At 39.1% G+C, this 20,089-nt stretch overlaps 1 protein-coding gene across 16 annotated transcripts in view; it reads right to left on the bottom strand.

The window, feature by feature from the left end:
* The window catches only part of CDC42BPA (CDC42 binding protein kinase alpha), a 316,161-nt gene that overhangs the window by 245,047 nt on the left and 51,025 nt on the right, over positions 1 to 20,089 (bottom strand). For 15 of the 16 annotated variants that reach the window (XM_058700194.1, XM_058700191.1, XM_058700193.1 and 12 more), the window contains exon 2: positions 397 to 488. The exons of the other annotated variant lie outside the window; for it this stretch is intronic. In XM_058700194.1, the coding sequence (XP_058556177.1) occupies positions 397 to 488 (92 nt within the window). The remainder of the gene's footprint in view (positions 1 to 396; positions 489 to 20,089) is intronic. 16 annotated transcript variants of the gene reach the window in all.

Genomic DNA, 20,089 nt, shown 5'->3' on the forward strand with positions numbered 1-20,089 from the left:
TTGAAATACTCACTGTAAAATTACATGAAAATATAAAGGGCCAAGAACAGAGAAGGAGAGGGAGGATGTTGGAGGACATACACTACCAGATACGGAAACTTCTTAATCTAGAGTAACGTAAGCCAAGTGTGGCAGTGGCACGACGAGAGACAAATAAGCCGTTGGAGAAGAGAGTCCAGAAGCATCCTCAACCTTACATTGACATATGAAGAAGAAAAATATCTTGGAAAATATTTCCACGCAGAAATATTTCATTCAAAACTCTAATATATTTTCTGATCAACTGTATCAATTACGACAGCAAGGAAATCATACTTGAGTTAAATTGCCTCACAGACTGTATAAAATCACTTCCAAACCAAGTAGCAGAACTTTTATAAAAACTCTCTTTCTTACCTCTCCAAAAGCTCCTCGACCAATCACCTTCAATATCTCAAAGTCTTCTCTATGTAGACGCATCTGTTTCACTTTAGAAGTAAATGGTTTGGCTGAAACAAAAGAGCAACATTAGTCACTTTCTTAATGAAATGTGATGCAAATTAGGTACATATAATGGTATTTCTTAAACAACAAAAATTCAAGTTATGATTAAGAATGAAGTCAAAGTGTTTCATAATCCCATCACACTATATTGAGAATAGATTTAATATCCATAAGAAAACAATTTCCCTTATTTCTTTTCCTTTTTTTAATGTTTATTTATTTTTGAGAGAGAGCACGAGCAGGAGAGGGGCAGAGAGAGGGAGACCCCGAATCCGAGGCAGGCTCCAGGCTCTGAGCTGGCAGCACAGAGCCCAACATGGGGCTCCAACTCACAAACTGCCAGATCATGACCTGAGCGGAAGTCAGATGCTTAACCAACTGAGCCACCCAGCGCCCCAATTTCCTTTATTTCTTATATGTGAATACATTTTTGTTGAGAACATATTGTTAAACACCTAATAACATATGAAATAATGCAAAGTAACAGGGAGGTACAAACGAGACCAGTTTATTTTCATGCGAAACATTCTGCATATTCTAACTCTCAATGCTAGACACATACTTGAACACAAATGTCCGAGAAGTAAAAGCAAATTTCATGGTACCCGCGGGAGTTTCAGCCAAGAAAATTCAGATTTCTTTCACATTCATTCATTCATTTATCCTTTTAACACACCCTCAGCAAGAGTTTACACTATGCAAAGCATGGTGGCAATCACCAGAGTCTGAACAAATAAGATTACAATACGGTACCTTCCTTCAAGAAGTTCTGAGGCTTTAGGACAGACAGAGAGTAGGCACATGTACAAAATGGAACAATGTGATGAGACTTCTAATGGAGGTAAACATAAAGTACTTCAGACGAGTGAGAACACAACACTAAGAATTCGTGGATATACCACAGGAACTGGATCTTGAGGACTAAGTAGAATTTTGCTACTTTGCCTGGGTTTGCAGTGTAGACATTCCAGGCACAGGAGGCAATACAAGCAAATGAAGAGAGGAGGGAAATTAATTTGAGGTGGTAACACGAAATAATCCATTGTCGTTATAGAATTTTGAGAAGAAATGCAAAGAAATTGAAGATGGAAAGTGGAAAACATAAATGGCCTTAAATATGATGAAAAGAATTTAGACATATTATTAATTATAAAGGATAAATTGACATTTTTTAAAATTACAGAATCAATGTACATTCTGCTGCCTCTAAGACAAATTTAGACCTGCTTCCTTCCCTCCCCTCATGTCCCTCTTTATTCTCACACAAAAAGGGGTAATGTGATTAAAAGGTCATTATGTATGGATATCTGCAAATCAATCAGTGTGATACACCACATTAATAAAAGAAAGGACAAGAACCACATGATCCTCTCAACAGATGCAGAAAAAGCATTTGACAAAATAGAGCATCCTTTCTTGACAAAAACCCTCAAGAACGTAGGTTTAGAGGGAACATATCTCAACATCACAAAGGCCATATATGAAAGACCCACAGCTAATATCATCCTCAATAGGGAAAAACAGAGCTTTTCCCCTAAGGTCAGGAACACAACAGGGATGTCCACTCTCACCACTGTTGTTCAGCATAGTACTTGAAGTCCTAGCCTCAGGAATCAGACAACAAAAAGAAATAAAAGGCATCCAAATCAGCAAGGAAGAAGTCAAACTTCCACTCTTTGCAGAGGAAGTGATATTCCACATGGAAAACCTGAAAGACCCCACCAGAAGTCTCCTAGAATGGACACATGAAGTCAGCAAAGTCACAGGACACACATTGTTGCATTTCTGTACACCAACAATGAAGAAGAGGAAAAGAGAAATCAAGGAATCCATCAATCCCTTTTACAACTGCACCAAAAACATAACATATGAGGAATAAACCTAATCAAAGAGGTAAAAATTAGATCTATACTCTGATAGCTATAGGACACTTATGAAAGAAACTGAAGACACGAAGAAATGGAAAAACATTCCACGTTCATGGATTGAAAGAACAAACACTGTTAAAATGTCTATACAACCCAAAGCAATCTACACATTCAATGCAGTCCCTATAAAAATAACACCAGAATTTTTCACAGAGCTAGAACAAACTATTCTAAAATTTGTACGGAACCAGAAAAGTCCCCAAACAGAAAAGCAAAGTGGGAGTCATCACAATTTCAGACATCAAGCTGTATTTTAAAGCTATAGCCATCAAGGCAGCATGGTAGTGGCAAAAGAAGAAGAAGAAAAAAAAAGACACAAAGATCAATGGAACAGAATAGAGGACCGAGAAATGGACCCACAACTATATTGTCAACTCATCTTCAACAAAGCAGGAAATACAGGAAAGCATATTCCAATCCAAGGGAAAAAGTCTCTTCAACAAATGGTGCTGGGAAAACTGGACGCAACATGCAGAAGAATGGAACTGGACCACTTTCTTATATCATACAGGAAAACAAACTCAACATGGATGAAACACCTAAATGTGAAGCAAGAAACCACCAAAATCCTAGAGGAGAACACGGGTAGCAACCTCTCTGCCCTTGGCCATAGCAACTTTTTACTAGACACGTCTCTGCAGGCAAGGGAAACAAACACAAAAGTGAAATACTGGGACCTCATCAAGATAAAAAACTTATGCACAGCAAAGGAAACAATCAACAAAACTAAAAGGCAGCCTACGGAATGGGAGAAGATATCTACAAATGACCTGATAAACGGCTAATATCCAAAATCTATAACGAACTTGTCAAACTCAACACCAGAAAAATAATCTGGTTAAGAAACAGGCAGAAGACATGAAGAGACATTTCTCCAAAGAAGACATACAAATGGCCAACCGACACATGAAAAAATGCTCAACGTCACTCATCATCAGGGAAATGCAAATCAAAACCACAATGAGATGCCACCTCACACCAGTCAAAATAGCTAAAATTAACAACTCAGGAAACAACAGATGTTGGCGAGGATGCGGAGAAAGGGGAACCCTCGTGCACTGCTGGTGGGAATGCAAACTGGTGCAGCCGCTCTGGAAAACAGTATGCAGGTTCCTCAGAAAGTTAAAGACCAAACTACCCAAGGACCCGGCAACTGCACTACTAGGTATTTATCCAAAGGTATCCAAAGGATACAAAACTACTGATTCAAAGGGGCACACGTACCCCAATGTTTATAGCAGTGCTATCCACAATAGCCAAATTGTGGAAAGAGCCCAAATGTCCATCGACTGATGAACGGATAAAGACGATGTGGTATATAAGTACACCGGAATATTACTCAGCCACCAAAAAGAATGAGATCCTGCCATTTGCGATGATACAGATGGAACTAGAGTGTATTATGCTAATGAAATTAAGTCAGAGGAAGAAAAATACCATACAATTTCACTCATATGTGAGATTTAAGAAACAAAACGGATGAACATAGGAGAAGGGAAGGAAGAATAAAAGAAGATAAAAACAGGGAGGTAAGCCATAAGAGAGACTCTTAACTAGAGAGAACAAACTGAGAGCTGCTGGAGGGGAGGTGGGATGAGCTAAAAGGGTGATGGGCACTGAGGAGGGCACTTGTGACGAGCACTGAGTATTATATGTAAATGATCAAGCACTAAATTCTACGCCTGGAATCAATTTTTTTTTTAAAGTGTCCCAAATTAAATCAAAGGCACGTCATCAAAATTAAACATTTATGGGGCGCCTGGGTGGCTCAGTCTGACTCTTGATTTCGGCTCAGGTCATGATCTCATGGCTTATGAGATCGAGCCCCACATGGGGTTCTGCGCAGTCAGTGCAGCGTTTGCTTGGGATTCCCTCTCTCCCCTTCTCTCTGTGCCTCCCCTGCTCACGTGTGTGGACTCTCTCAAAATAACTAAATAAACATTAAAAGAAATATCAAAGTAAAACATTTGTGATAATTAAAACAAAAGGTCATCATACATGGGTACAGCTCTATTCCACGGAGCAAGGGTCATATTTATTCGAGCTGTAGGAGACTGAAATAGAGCCGTCAGTCCTTAAAATTTGATTTGTTCTGAAGGTATTTGGCCCTACTAAGTAATTTAGAAAAGAAGCCCATTCCACACCGCACATCTCAGTCTAGTAGAGATTTCTGTGTCAGTCTTTTACCTTTAGAGAATAAGGAAAGGAAATGGAGATTGCTGTGCATTTGGAACCCACACAGCGGAGAAGATGACGGTCAAAGGAACAACTCCGAACGAAGGTATGGGAGATCTCACCCTGGAAAGACAAGACCCAAAACCACGCTGCCACGCGAAGTGAGCACCTTGATAAAATGACTCAGGCGTCCTGGTTGTGAACAAACTGGACTGGACAAATGGTTGAGACTGTGGCCACTGTGCACCAGTCAGGGTCACAGAAGGAAAAAAAATAGATCATAAATTGAGGGAATTTTACTGACAAACAAACTATTTGCAAAGGTGTAGGAGGGAAGAGTAGTGATCTATCTATCCATCAGTCTAGCAGGAATCTGACACTGGTGTCCCCCCACCCCCACCGCCCTTTCCCAGCTTCTATACCAGCATTTCAGAAATACCTGGGTAAGAGGGTAGGTATGGAATAGAGAAATGAAAATAAAGACGTGGAGCCAGGCAATATGAGGCCAGTGCTAGTCTAGTTGCCAGCTACAGCTAAAACACCACACGGCCGCCTACAACGTAACACTCCGCGGTTGTTCAAACACATCTTCTACTTCCTTGTATGTCTCCCCACCTCAAGACTTCCAAATAACCTGAGCCCAAATAAAGTATATGCTCTGTACCCTTGTCCCATTATTGACCCTAAATCCAAAAACAGCATTTCATCACAGACCACTACAGTTATTTGCAATCTAGCTCAGTTCTTCGAGAATAATTCCATGTACACCTCCTACTGGGTAACATCTTATCTAAAAGGTCAAAGACATCGCTCTTTCAAACCTCTGAGACGGTACTGCAAAGCAGGAAAAGAAACTATTGTTTTAAAACTAGAGTAAATGAAATATAATTTCGGAAAGCAAAGGGCTGCTAAAATGATCTTTTATACCAAAGGTACAAAACAGTATGCAAACAAGAAGTAATGCTAAGTTTTCCGTGCAGTAGCACATATCCGGAAAGCACCAAGCAAATGAATACGCTACAGTCATGTGTAATTAGGATGATAGGTTTTGTCCATTATCCAAGTTTTGTGGGAACTTACAGCATTGAGAGAAACTTAAAAAACAGTCCTATCTATTCTTTACATTCTGGAATCTGCTAGTAAAAATCCCATTTCTTTGACACTGCAAAACTGTTCTATTTTTAAAAGCATTCAAAAATGAGTTAAGTCACAGATTTCTTCGGGAGGCTCCTAGCTTTACTAATCAGTTACTCATCACTCAAGAAGTATCTTCTAATACCTGCTGTATGCCAGCCACTTTATAAGATGTGAGAGATACAAAAGATAAGTAGTCCCTGTCCTCAAGTAAACAAATTATGCAGTGTTACTTTTCCATTTAAATTTTTCAGTGTGACTACAAATGGCTAATAAACAGAAAATGGTACTCACAAGAAATCACAGAAATGCAAATAAACATACTAGAAATATTCTATTACTTACCTACCAAATGTGCCGAAAATAAAAACCCAGAAACCACCAAGTGTTTGCAGGTGTGTGAATAACAGGTATTCTTATACAGGGCTGGTGGGACTGTTAATTACAATCTCCATGAAGATCTGGGTTTCTATTTCATTCTTTTAATTTGGCCTATTACTTAAAAAGACTTTAGAAGCTGAACCATCTTTGTATGCCTTGAGACAAACCATACTTGGGTGTATTTAGTTAATAAACTCCTGACATTGCTTTGCTTTGAATCTATTTCAAAATTTTACATCTGTGTTCATAAATAATGTTGGTCTACAATGACCTTTTTTCTATACTGTCTTCATCTGCTTTAGGACCAATGACAAATCAACCTCATTAAATAAGTTGAGTAGCTTTCTCTCCTTGCTTACTCTCTAAACAAAATTCAGGTCGTTTAAAGAGCTCAAGGTGAAAAACAAAACTACAAAACTACAAAACTTTTAGAGGAAGAAAGCAGAGACTGATTATAAGGTCTGAAAACACATGTTTTCAGTGAAAACATCCTTTCATGGACTTTTGATAATTGACTTCTTTCACATTATTGCCCATTTCATGTTTTCGATTTCTTCCTACGACAACTGTGTTAATTACACTTTTCTACAAATTTATACATTACGCTGAAATTTTTAAATTCATTGGAGTAAAGTGAAATAAGATTCTTTTGTTTTAAAAAATCTATAAGATAGGTTTGATCCCTTTTTAGGTGCTAATTTTGTATACTTGGATCTATTTTCATTGTTTTCCCTTACCAATACTGCTGGAAGTTTGCACATTTTACAATTATTCTTCCAAGTAGATAATATTTAGATTTGCCAGTGCTCTCTAAAATTCTGTGGCGTTTTTTCTTGTTTTAGTGGGTTCTCCCCCAAATTTATGCAAAGTTTCAGAAAAAGTAGAGGGTAATATTAACCCCTCCCACCACCAAAAAACTAAGGCATATTAATAATTGACAAAAGAGATATTGGGGGGAAAGGCATGAGTAGAATAGAGATTAAAAAGAGGCATACATACTGCTTAAAAAAAAATGTTGAACTAACCAGGACATAATGATTCTAAACATGTACAGGCCAGCAACATAAGCTCAAAATAGGTAAAGCCAAACTGACAGATATAAAAGAAACAAACTCACCTTCATATATTTTACTGTAACTCTCTCAGTAATTGACAGCTCAAGCAGACCAAAACAAAAGCAAAAACAAAAAAGAAACAAAAAACCTGAGCACCTTGTCTATAATACACCACTGAGGAGTTGGAGAATATCATTTTAAAACACACATAAAACTGCTACAAATTTTGATAATATGCCAAGACATAAAACCACCTCCAAAGAACTTCAAAGTATTGGGAACATAAAAACCAAATTACAGGAGTACAGTGCAATTAGAAATCGGTAACAGAGGGGGCACCTGGGTGTCTCAGTCAGTCAAGCATCCAACTCTTGATTTTGGCTCAGGTCATGATCTCACGGTTTGTGAGATCGAGACCCCTGTCAGGCTCTGCAACGACAGCACAGAGACTGCCTGGGATTCTCTGTCTCTCTCTCTCTCTCTCTCTCTCTCTCTCTCTCTCTCTTTCTCTGCCCCTCCCCCACTGCGCTCACTCTCAAAATAAATAAACAATTTAAAAAAAAGAAATCAATAGCAGAAAGATTCCCAGGAAAAACCATAAACTCTGATATCCAAAAACAATTTTGAAGAAAAATTAATAAAATAATCAGAAAATATTAAGAACTATATAGTAACAAAATACTATACAACAAAAGTTCCAGAACACAACCTAAACGAGTATATACCACATGGGGGAAAAGCTCTCAACATTTACACTGGTAAAGAAGGAAAGCTTAAAAATTAAGGTGTTAAGCAGACAACACAAAATATTAGACCAAAAGAATAAACTCAAAGTATAAGAAAACAAGAATGTAGGAAAGCAAAATAAATAAAATCAGTTAATTTTAAAATAACCATATAATAGGTAAGTTCAACAAGACCAAAGGATGGTTCACTGAAGAAAAACAATAAAAACAACTGAAAAGTCACTATTAGGAATGAGAAACTGGACAAAACTCCAGATGCTGCTGAGATTAAATGGGTAGTAAAAGAGTATCATTAAAAGCTTATGCCAATAAATTCAAAAATGTAGCCGTGAACAAATTCCTAGAAAGAGTAACTGATTTTTTTTCAAAACTGAAAATAGGAACTCGCCAATAAATAAGTTGAATCAGCAATGTAAAAAATCTTCCACAAAGAAGATTACAATCCTGAACAGCTTTACCTGCAAGTTCAACTATACACACTAAGAAAGTGGTAATTCCCATATTAAAACAAACTTTCCAAAGAATAAACTGAGAAAGCTATCATTTCATCCTAATCTCATACCAAAAATACAGGTAAGTTTGTTCATGAATACAGATGTAAAAAAAACTTACCAATTATCAAGCTAATCAATTTATAAATAAAATAACATGACCAAATTGAGTTTATCCCAAGAATACAAAGTTGTTTTAATATTAGAAAACTGATTAACATAACTCACCATATACACAGATTGAAGAAAATATCAATATCTTAATAAATATATTTATAATACAAACCCTGTTCAATAAAATTATACAACCATTCTTGCCACTTTTAAAAACTACACTTTTAACAAATGAGAAACAAAAGGAAACTTCCATGGCCTGATAACTGATAGCGACAACAGCAGCACTGCAGAACAGCAAACAAAACACTTACAAGGTAAAATGTTAAAAACATTCTCTTTAAAATCAGGAGGCAAATAAGGATGCATTCTATTAAAATAATTGTTATTATCAGTTCTACTTAGCATTTTAATAATGATACAAGTCAGTGCGGCAAGAAAAGAAATAACAGACGTAAGAAAAGGAAGAAAGCAAGCTGTTACTATGCGCAGATGGTTTGTGAGATCGAGCCCCACATCGGGCGCCAAGCTGGGCGTGGAGCCTGTTTGAGATTCTCTCTCACCCTCTCCCTCTGCCCCTCCCCTGCTCACGCTTTCTCTCTCTCAAAAAAAAAAAGAAAAAAAGAGAAATAACAAATATTGATGAGGAATATTCATTAGTGCAATAACGATGGAAAATAGAGGTACCTCAAAAAACTAAAAATAGAAATAATACATGATCCAGTAATTCCATTACTATTTATCCACAGAAAATTAAAAACACTAATTCAAAAAGACATGTAACGTTTATTGTGGCATTATTTGCAATAGGCAAGATACAGAAGCAACTCGGCCATAAGTGGCTGATTACACGGCCATAAAATGGATGAGGTCTTGCCATTTGTAACAGCATGTTTGGACCTAGAGGGCATTATGCCAGGTGAAGTAAGTCAGACTGAAAGCCGAATGCCATATGGTTTCACCTATATGTGGAGTCTAAAAACACAAAACAAATGAATAAACAAACAAAAAGCATAATCAGACCTGTAAACAGAGAACAAACTGATGGTTGCCGTGGGGAAGTGGGGGGGGGGGGGGGGAGATGGTGAGAGTGGGAGTGGAAACAGGCTTACAGTCATGGAATCAGTAAGTCACGGGAATAAAAGGCACAGCGTAGCCAATACAGTCAATGATCTTGTATCGCATCGGATGGTGACAGACGGCAGTTACACTTGTGGTGAACACAGCATCACACAAACAGAAGTGGAAACACTACGTTGTACACCTGAAACTAATGTAACATTGTGTGTCAACTATACTCCAAACGATTTTGAGGAAATTTATGTATTAAAATTCATCTTCCATAAAAATATGCTTCAAACTGAAATAATGAAATGATCCATAACATTTTAAAGTGAGTTTTCCACTCTAAATGCAAGTAAATTATTTCACATATATTTCCCCCCACCAAACAAAACTCAGACTCTTAATTACAGAGAACCAACCCATGGTTGCCAGAGGGGAGGTGGGTGGGAGGATGGGCAAAACAGGTGAAGGAGATTAAGGGTACAAACCACCAGTAATAAAACAAAAAAGTCGTGGAGATGAAAGGTATAGCACGGAGAGAAAATTAAAAACCCACAAAAAAATCAACACACATCATGGATGCAATAACTGAGTCAAGCAAGTTGCTGGACATAAATAGTATGCAAAAGTCAATTTCACTCCTATATATCAGAAAAATTTTTGGAAAATCATCCAGAAACATATTTATGATGGGACTTTTGAAAGTACCTATCAATAAATCTATCAAAAATTGTATCTGTCCTTAATATACTACAAACGTTTACTGAAAGATGTTAAAGACCCAAATAAAAAGTACTTGGATAGGAAGGCATTAGTTCATTAAAACGTCAATTCTCCCACACACAGATCTGCAATTTAATGTAATTACAATGAAAATCCCAACCAGGGTTTTCACAAACTTGACAAGCTAATTCTAAAATTTACAAGGATCTGCTTCAGATTCTGTGTCTCCCTCTCCCTCTGCCCCTCCCCTTCTCACACTCACATGTGCTCACTCGCTTCTTTCTTTCTCTTTCTCTCTTTCTCTCTCTCACTCTCAAAAATAAACACTTAAAAAGCTTTTTAAAGGGGTGCCTGAGTGCCTCACTCAGTGGAGCACCCAACTTTGGCTCAGGTCATGATCTTACAGTTTGTGGGTTCAAGCCCCACATTGGGCTCTGTGCTGACAGCTGGGAGCCTGGAGCCTGGTTCCGATTCTATCCCTCTCTCTCTGCCCCTCCCCCATTCACGCTGTCTGTCTGTCTCTCTCTCTCTCTCAAAAATAAATAAACACTAAAAAAGTTAAAAATAAAATTTACAAGGATGAACAAAAAAACAAGAATAATCAAGACACTTTTGACAAAAAATAAAAACAATAGAAAAAGAAAAAAAGACTTGCGCTATTAAAAAACTATGGTAATTAAAATAGTATGTGTGCCAAGAAGATGGACAAAAAGACCAAACAAACAGAGAGCCCAGAAGCAACTCACACATGTATGGACATGATTTATAATAGTACTGACACAATACAATGGTGGGAAAAGAATGGACTATTTTAACACATGACTTCGGGACAATGGTCATTTTCGGGAAAGGAATGCCACTGGAATAGCATGTCACACGATACACAAAGTAAAGTCATTCCAGGTTGTTTAAAGGCAATATACAAGACTCTATGACTCTGGGTTACAGAAGAATTTTTAAATCAAGGTAAGTATAGTTTATCTAAAAAATAATTATCTAAAAATTTGACCATGTAAAATTAAGAATTTTTTTTCATCAGAAGTCACCATAAAAGACACTAAGTAGGAGTAATTAACTGTGACACATATAAATGAAAATGGATTGGTACTCAGAATACATACTGATCTCCTACCAATCCACTTAAAACAAACAAACCAATTGAAAAATTGTGTGTTTCGTAGAGAAGAAAACACAATGGCCCACAACATATGAAAAGATAGACAGCTCATTAGTAATCAAACAAATATACCTAAAACCACAATGACAATTTCAGACATCTGGCAAAAATTAAAGTCAATAAAACCAAGTGTTGGGAGGAATAATATCTTGTCCACTGCTAGTGGGAATGTAAATGAATATAACCACTTTAAGTTTCCCATTTAGCTATTTCAATTGATCATGTGCATATCCTACTATCCAGAGATTCCTTCTTCAATACATACAGCACCTAAAGAAACTTGCATATGGGAACTGAAAGACAGTACTATACAGCATTACCCATAATAATGAAAACCTGGAAACAAACGTCCATCTACATGAAGATAAATAAATTGTGGTTCATTCATGCAATCAATATAAGGACATGAAAATAAATAAACCATAGCTATTTTAAGTGTGAAAATTAATAAAAGGAAACATCACTAGAGTGGATTCTGGATGCAGAAGGGGAGGTAGGAAGGGGGAGCTGTATCACTGAATGTCAACCACAGGCCCCAAAACAAAAATCGTTAACAAGAAAAGATCCAGGGAAAGATGAGCCAGCACAGCGTCTCCTACAAGAAATGATCACGCCTGCAGCTCAGCCAGTGAGAAACCACCACCCTGAACTCTTGCTTTTCTCCAAATGGACTTTTGTTCAAAACAACTCCCTCCTAATTTCCTCCTCCTTATCTATAAAATAATGTGCTTCTCCTCAGTTTGTTGGACTTGCCTATAGTTTGAGTATAGTTTGCATATCCTGAATGGCAATTCTCTACTATTCCTGAATAAACCATTTTTTTTAAGTTTATTTATTTTTGACACAGAGAGAGTGAGCGTGAGTTAGGGAGGGGCAGAGAGAGAGGGAGACACAGAATCTGAAGCAGGCTTCAGGCTCTGAGCTGTCAGCACAGAGCCTGACACGGGGCTTGAATCATGAACTGTGAGATCATGACCTGGGCGGAAGTTGGACGCTTCCGACTGAGCCACCCAAGCGCCCCCTGAAGAAACATTTTTGCAAGCAAAATAACTTTTATTTTTAAGGTTAACATAAGCAATGCAGATAAATCTCAAAAACACACTACTTGGGAAAGAAGTCACAGAAAACATACAGTAGGATTTCCTTTACATAAACTTCAAAAACAGGCAAAAAGAAATATTCTACAGGAACTTATACAAGTGATAAATCTATAAAAAAGCAAGGAATTTCATGATGGTGATTTATTCTGGAAAAAAAAGAGAGAAATACATTGACGCACAGGAGTGTTTCCAAGATCCTGTTCATATCCCATTTCTTTCTTTTTCTTTTTTTTAACGTTTATTTATTTTTGAGACAGAGAGAGACAGAGCATGAACGGGGGAGGGTCAGAGAGAGAGAGACACAGAATCTGAAACAGGCTCCAGGCTCTGAGCTGTCAGCACAGAGCCCGACGCGGGGCTCGAACTCACGGACCGCGAGATCATGACCTGAGCCGAAGTCGGACGCTTAACCGACTGAGCCACCCAGGCGCCCCTCATATCCCATTTCTTAAGCTGGATCAAAGGACAGAGAGATGTTCCTCTTATTATCATCTTTTGAATTGCACAGAAAGTTTTATAAACTCTTTTATATATATGTACACAGGAAAAATTTTTAGTAAGAAATTTTAAGTTTTGTATAATGTGAATAAAACAGTATTCATTTTAATGAAAACGGTTAGCTCAAAACTGGACTTGTTTGGCCAGAAGTTTTTCACAACTTGATATTCTTTCCAATCTGAGAAACTATGATGTCTTTCATTAAACCTATTGATATGCCTTTATTTTAATTTTAGTGATCGAGTTAGATGAAAACAATTGGTCATGAAAAAATGAACTGTGAACAACTTTAGGAATAAAATAAATCATTACTAGTCATTATTCACCAAAACAAAGTTCCCTGAAGACATGTTCCTGAGAAGAGTAAATGACTGGCTGATTACAGGCCCTTCAACCTACTACATACATAATGAAGCAACCTGATCCCTTAAGTAAAACAATCATCTTACCGATGATTACTTAGTTCAGAACCGTGTTCTATTCACATAGTACCAAGAAGCGTGGCTCACGAGCTTCTCACTATTCTATTTGTCCTCATGACCCTACCTTAGCTACAATATATACCTGGGGGCCTCTCACGTGTCCTTCTGATTGCAACTCATCTGACCGACATCGCTATAAACTCCGATCTGTTCACCTTTAACAAAGACTATAGCCAAAGGATGTAACTGACACGGATCCCGCTAAACCCTCACATATATGGTCACCTGATTGTGACAGAGTTGCCAAGACCATTCACTGAGGACAGGACAGTCTTCTCAACACACGGTGCTGGGAAAACTAGATGTCCATATACAGAGGAGTGAACGTGGATCGCAGTTACTTTTAATTCACCTGAAATGCATCAAAGACCTAAACGTCCAAGCTAAAACCATAAAACTCTTACAAGAAAACACGGGGAGAAACTTCCGTGATTTTTTTAGACAGGACACAAAATGATTTTTTGGATATGACCCAAAAGGCACAGTCAATAAAAGGAAAAAAGAGGTAAATTGGGCTTCATCAAAGTTAAAAACTTTTGTACGTCAAAGTACACTACCAAGATAGAGAAAAGACAACTCATAATGAGGAAAAATAGTTGCAAATCATATATCTGATAAGGGATTAATGTAAAGCATATAAAGAATTCCTGTAACTCAATAACAAAAAAAAAAAAACTCTATCAAAAATTGGGTGAAAGTTTGAATAAGTATTTCTCCACAGATATACAAAGAGCCAATAAGCACATGAAAAGATGCTAAACATCACCAAGAATTAGGGAACCGCAAACCAAAATCACAAGACACCACGACACGCCCTCCGGGATGGCTATCGTAAAAAACAGTACTAATAAACAAGCACTGGCAAGGACGTAGAGAAAGCGGAGCCCCATACATTGATTGCCGGTGGGAATGCAGAGAGGACAGCTGCTTTAGCCAAGAGTTTGGCAGGTCCTCAAAAAGCTAAACAAACATTTACCTTATAAGCCAGCAATCCCATCCCTAGACATACACACAAAGGAATTTAAAGGAGGGATTCAAGCAGATCCTTGCACACCAAGGTTCATCAACATTATTCACGATAGCCAAGAGGTAGAAACAACCCAAATGTCTGTCAATAGATAAAAGGATAAACAAAACATGGTATATACATACAATGATAAATTATTCAACGTTAAAAAGAAATGAAACTGATACAGGCTCCAACACTGATGAATCTTGAAGACATTATGCGAAGCGAAATAAGCCAGACATAAAGAGAAATATTGTTTGCTTCAACTTATATGAAACATCTAGAATAGGCAAATTCACAGACAGAAAGCAGATCAGAAGTTACCAGGGGCTGAGAGAGGGGAGAAAAGGGGGAGTTAATTGCTTAATGATTACAGAATTTCTCTTTGGGATGATGAAAAAGTTTGGGACATAAATAGTCATGATGGTTGTATGACATTATGAAATGAATGCAATTAATGAATTGTACACTTAAAAACGGTTAAAATAGCAAACTTTATATACTTTACCACAATGTTAAAAATTAGTAAGATAATATGACAAAAACCACTGAAGTATACACTTCGAATGAGTGAATTGTTTGGTATGAATTAAATGTCAATAAAACTTCCTTTAAGCTTTAAGGTTTCTTCCAAAAAAAGAAAAAGTTGACAAGGTGGGTTGATATACATAGGCCCTATCAGAGCTGAAAATGGGAGCCTAAAAACATTATAACACCATCTCCAACACTTAAAAGGAGCTGTGATTTCTACTATATAACAAGATCACAAAACAAAGGTTATACATAATTTACTTCCTCCCAAGGCTAAATCAGAAGTCCAGAAACAGGGTGCTGACAGCTGACACTTGAGGCAAATTACATCTCCGATTATTCTAATTTGTGGTAGAAATGACCAAGGAACAAGAACTATTAAATATCTCTGGAGAGGTATGTAGTTACCTCTCACGCCATTCATAATGTCTGGGATAGTTTAAAAGATTCCCCACTACATTAGAGCTGAGAGTTCACAAATTCAATGAAATTATGACATAGAACCAGACAATTCACAATTTCAATTCCTTGAATATTTATTTCTATATTGCATTTGAAAAAAGTTGATTATATATGCAACTTAGTGCCAAAATTTCATTAGCTATATTTAACAAAAGTAAGTATGAAAAAGTCATGAAGGGGTAGCCTGGGGGGCTCAGTCGGTTGAGCATCTGACTTCAGTTCGGGTTACGATCTCACGGTTCACAAGTTCAAGCCCCGCGTGGGGCTCTGTGCTGACATCTCAGAGGCTGGAACCTGCTTCGGATTCTGTGTCCCCCTCTCTGCCCCTCCCCTGCTCATGCTCTCTCTCTCTCTCTCTCAAAAATAAATAACAATTTTTTAAAAAGTCATGAATTCTATCCACCACAAGGCCATTTGAGACACTCAGTGTGGTTAAAATCATTTCGTATATATGACAAATTACAAAAAAAAAAAACCTTTATATTCATTACAACAACTGAGAAAGATTTAATACGACTATATTACTGCCTCTGACAAAAACCAGGGCCACAGAATTCAACTGTTGTGCTTCTAGACAACAGACACATCTACACTGAGTGCATGACGTTCAGCGACGTCTCCCCAGCGACTACGCCATCCGACGACAGCAACAGCTTGACTGTTTAACGCCATACAGTTCGGAGTTGTCACTTCTGGCACATTCCCTTGGAGACATGTGCCATGCTGCCTCCCTCCCCTGCTCTGAAAACCCTCCCCTGCTCCTTAGGGGAAGGTCAAGTGTAGACGGTGGAGCCTCAGGACGTGCGCCGGAGTGGGGTACTGACCACAGCCGTAGGGCAAACAGCTGAAAACCGCGGCTCAGAAAGCGCTCGTCTCTGCAGATGGTTGGAAGCGGCAGCACATACACGCAGCAGGAACTGCGCTAAGCAGCCCACCACGTGGCCAAAAGCAAAGGAGAAAATCACCGGAAAAAGGCAGAAAGAGAAAAAAAAAAAAAAAAAAAGCACAGTGCATGCACGACGAGCAGTGAAGATGAGGACAGCTGTGACATCTGTCCCGTATTCAGGTTCCGGCGGCTTCCTGCACGCTGGCTGCATCTCTGACTTGAGTTCCTTGAACATCCCTGAATGTGATGGTACAGAACCTGTGTTTCCGCTCACAGCTAGTCCGAGTTAGCATCCAGTCTAATATCTAATTTATCACAAACCTCCCTACGGTACATGTTATTAACCCCCACTGATTCCGAGGCCTGTAAGTCACAGCACCGCTGTGTCACAGCTGGCCCGAGAAGGACACACCAACGTGGAAGTAATCGTTTTACGCATCATTCTGAAAACCTGCCCCAATTTCAAGAATACGATGTTCAAAAAAAATCCCTTCACTGTCGTCTGAATGTACCCCATTTTTTAAAGTACTTCTGGACAAGAAAATGATTTAGCGCTAAGGACAAACTCTGTGTGATGATAAATGATTTGGCAGGTACATTTCACCGGGACCTGTCGAGGCCAAATACTATGCTATACGCACTTGTCTCTACATTCTCGTTCACTTTCATTATCATTCAGAATAACTGTTATTCCCATTTTCCGGGGGTGGAGGGACAGGTTCAGAAAGCTCAGACAAATTGCTAAGATCATCTTGCTAGTCGGTGGCACAAACAGGATTCAAACTCTGATGTGTCAGGCTCCAAAGCCTTTCTAATAGACCATGCTGCCTCTTTCTTTCCGAAAGTTTTGAAATAAACAGATGCTGAAATTACAAGAGTCAAATATAACATAATTCTAAATTAAAAAAAAAAAAAAACTAAAGATCCCTTTGAAACAGGAAAGACAAAAGCGTATTTCCACCTGAGCCCCCAGCATACTACGTGGCTCATTCACTTACACACTGTTGACTAAATGGACAAATGAATACACTGTTCTAAAAGAGAAAGAATTCAAGTTGCCAGTAGGAAATGCCCCGTACACCTTGTGAGATGCACCGTCTCTGCTGCTGAATGTTGCCTAAGATTTGAACACGGAGGCTCCTTCACGCCAGCCTCCCTCCTCCTCGGCACTGCTGTCCAGGCCTGGGGACAGGAGCACGGGCTATGAGCCTACTCCTGACAACTACCGGGGGATGAGAAAGGGACAAAGTGAGAGGTTCCAACAGAAAAGGGGTGTGGAGAAGGGAGGTACAGGTGAGCCGCTGGGGAATAAAGGCAGAGCCTGGGGCAGAGAGAGGTCCGGGAGAGAACGGGGAGCACTGGAGCAAAAGGTTTCAACCTTCCGGTCACCCGTGCTGCCTGCTTCCTCCCTTTCCTCTCCAGCTTCTCCATCTTTCTCTCCCTTATCCTGTCCACGGCCTGCCCTTCCACGTGCAGTGGAGTCTCAGAGGCAGGGACCACCGCCGGGGGCAGGAAGAGATCATCGTCCATGCGGGGGGGGGGGGGGGGGGGGGGGGGACGAAGACAAATATGAGGCCACGTGAAAGCTTTCACCGGTTGTAGCAAGCTCTGTGTGCAGATTCTCAAATAAAATATACTGGGTACTTCAAAATTAATACACAGTTAAATATTATGAACTAGAATGGGACTCTATGGTAATCACTTGTAACCTACAAAGAAAAAAGTCACATGTGGCATGTGTCTGAGATGTCTCATCTCTGGCAACCACAAATATTGACAGCAGGTATAAAACTGCTTCCTACTCCCTTTTAGGCACTTAAAATAGTATCTTTGACAGCGTGGTTTTTTTTTATTTTTAATAATTGAGTTATTGAAAGAAGTTACAACATAGTCCATATGGTTTTGGCAACACAGTAAGCAAAAGTAACACAGATTCACACACACATACAACCCCAGAACAAACACACAGAACACTGAAATGTTGAGTAAAATAGACAACAATTAGAAATTTTAAGAGAGGGGCGCCTGGGTGGCTCAGTCGGTTAAGCGGCCGACTTCGGCTCAGGTCATGATCTCGCGGTCCGTGAGTTCGAGCCCCGCGTCGGGCTCTGTGCTGACAGCTCAGAGCCTGGAGCCTGTTTCAGATTCTGTGTCTCCCTCTCTCTGACCCTCCCCCATTCATGCTCTGTCTCTCTCTGTCTCAAAAATAAATAAACGTTAAAAAAAATTAACAAAAAAAAAAAAAAAAAAAGAAATTTTAAGAGAAAAGATAGAGAGAAAGAGAGAAGGGGAAATTCCCAAGAGCCAGAATTACAGAGAGAATGCCAATCAAATTTTATTTTTATATTTTTAATTTATTTTATTATTATTTTTTTTTTACGTTTTATTTATTTTTGAGACAGAGAGAGACAGAGCATGAACGGGGGAGCGGCAGAGAGAGAGGGAGACACAGAATCAGAAGCAGGCTCCAGGCTCTGAGCCATCAGCCCAGAGCCCAACGCGGGCCTCGAACTCACGGACCGTGAGATCATGACCTGAGCCGAAGTTGGACGCTCAACCGACTGAGCCACCCAGGCACCCCACCAATCAAATTTTAAACGCAGGAATAAATGCTGTGAAAGCTTAAGGGATTACTAGTCCTGGACACAGGCCCTAATAGACAGACAAGGAAACATGAGTTATTGCTGGTGACCTCGGAGAGGCAGAGGACCAGGGTCGAAACCCCTAATTAAGGAGCCCAGGGCCTTTCTCCATGTAAGAAAATAACAAAAATTCTGACTCTTGGACCAGGTAAGGCAACTCAGGGAGGGGCTGGGGGTGCAAAGGGAGAGCAGGTATGAGCTAGGAGTCTGAACCTACGCTGCTTGTGTGGTAGAAGAATCCTTAGCCAAGAAATTAATATTAAATCTAGTCCCTACCCTACAGAGGAGAAGCACTCAGGGGAAGAGAGCTCAACCTTTAAGAATCTACCCCAATCAAAAGCAAGCCCACAATATACAACTTTAAACCCGATGAGGAAGTATCTACCACAATGGAAAGTTGGCAATCAAAACAAACAGCTTAGTACCCAAGAACTCAAGAGTACAATCTGAAAACACCATAAAGTGGGTAGCAATGATTAGAGAGATACAAATAGTGAAATAATATAAATTTTATACAAATAATGAAAACAAAGTGTGAAAATGAACCAAAGAAAACCTCGAGAAATTTAAAGTATGGTCACTGAGGGGTGGCTCAGTGGGTTAAGCATCCGACTTCGGGTCAGGTTACAATCTCGTGGGTTCGAGCCCCACATCGGGCTCTGTGCTGACAGCTCGGAGCCTGGAGCCTGCTTCAGATTCTGTTGTCTCCCTCTCTCTGCCCCTCTCCTGCTTGCTCTCTCTCTCTCTCTCTCTCTCTCTCAAAAATAACCATTAAAAAAAAAGAAAAAAAAAGTACAGTCACTGAAATTTAATGATAATTCATAACGTGAGCACATCAGATAATTTAAGTCACCAACTCACTCTCTGTATCTAAGTTTAGTGTTTCTTTATTACACTCCACGCCAGGGTGGAGCCCAACACGGGCCTGAACCCCTGACCCTGAGATCAAGACCTGAGATGAGAGTTGGATGCTCAACCGAATGAGCCACCCATGCACCCCTCACGCT

The sequence above is a fragment of the Neofelis nebulosa genome, chromosome 15, assembly GCF_028018385.1.
Source record: "Neofelis nebulosa isolate mNeoNeb1 chromosome 15, mNeoNeb1.pri, whole genome shotgun sequence".
Taxonomy (NCBI): domain Eukaryota; kingdom Metazoa; phylum Chordata; class Mammalia; order Carnivora; family Felidae; genus Neofelis; species Neofelis nebulosa.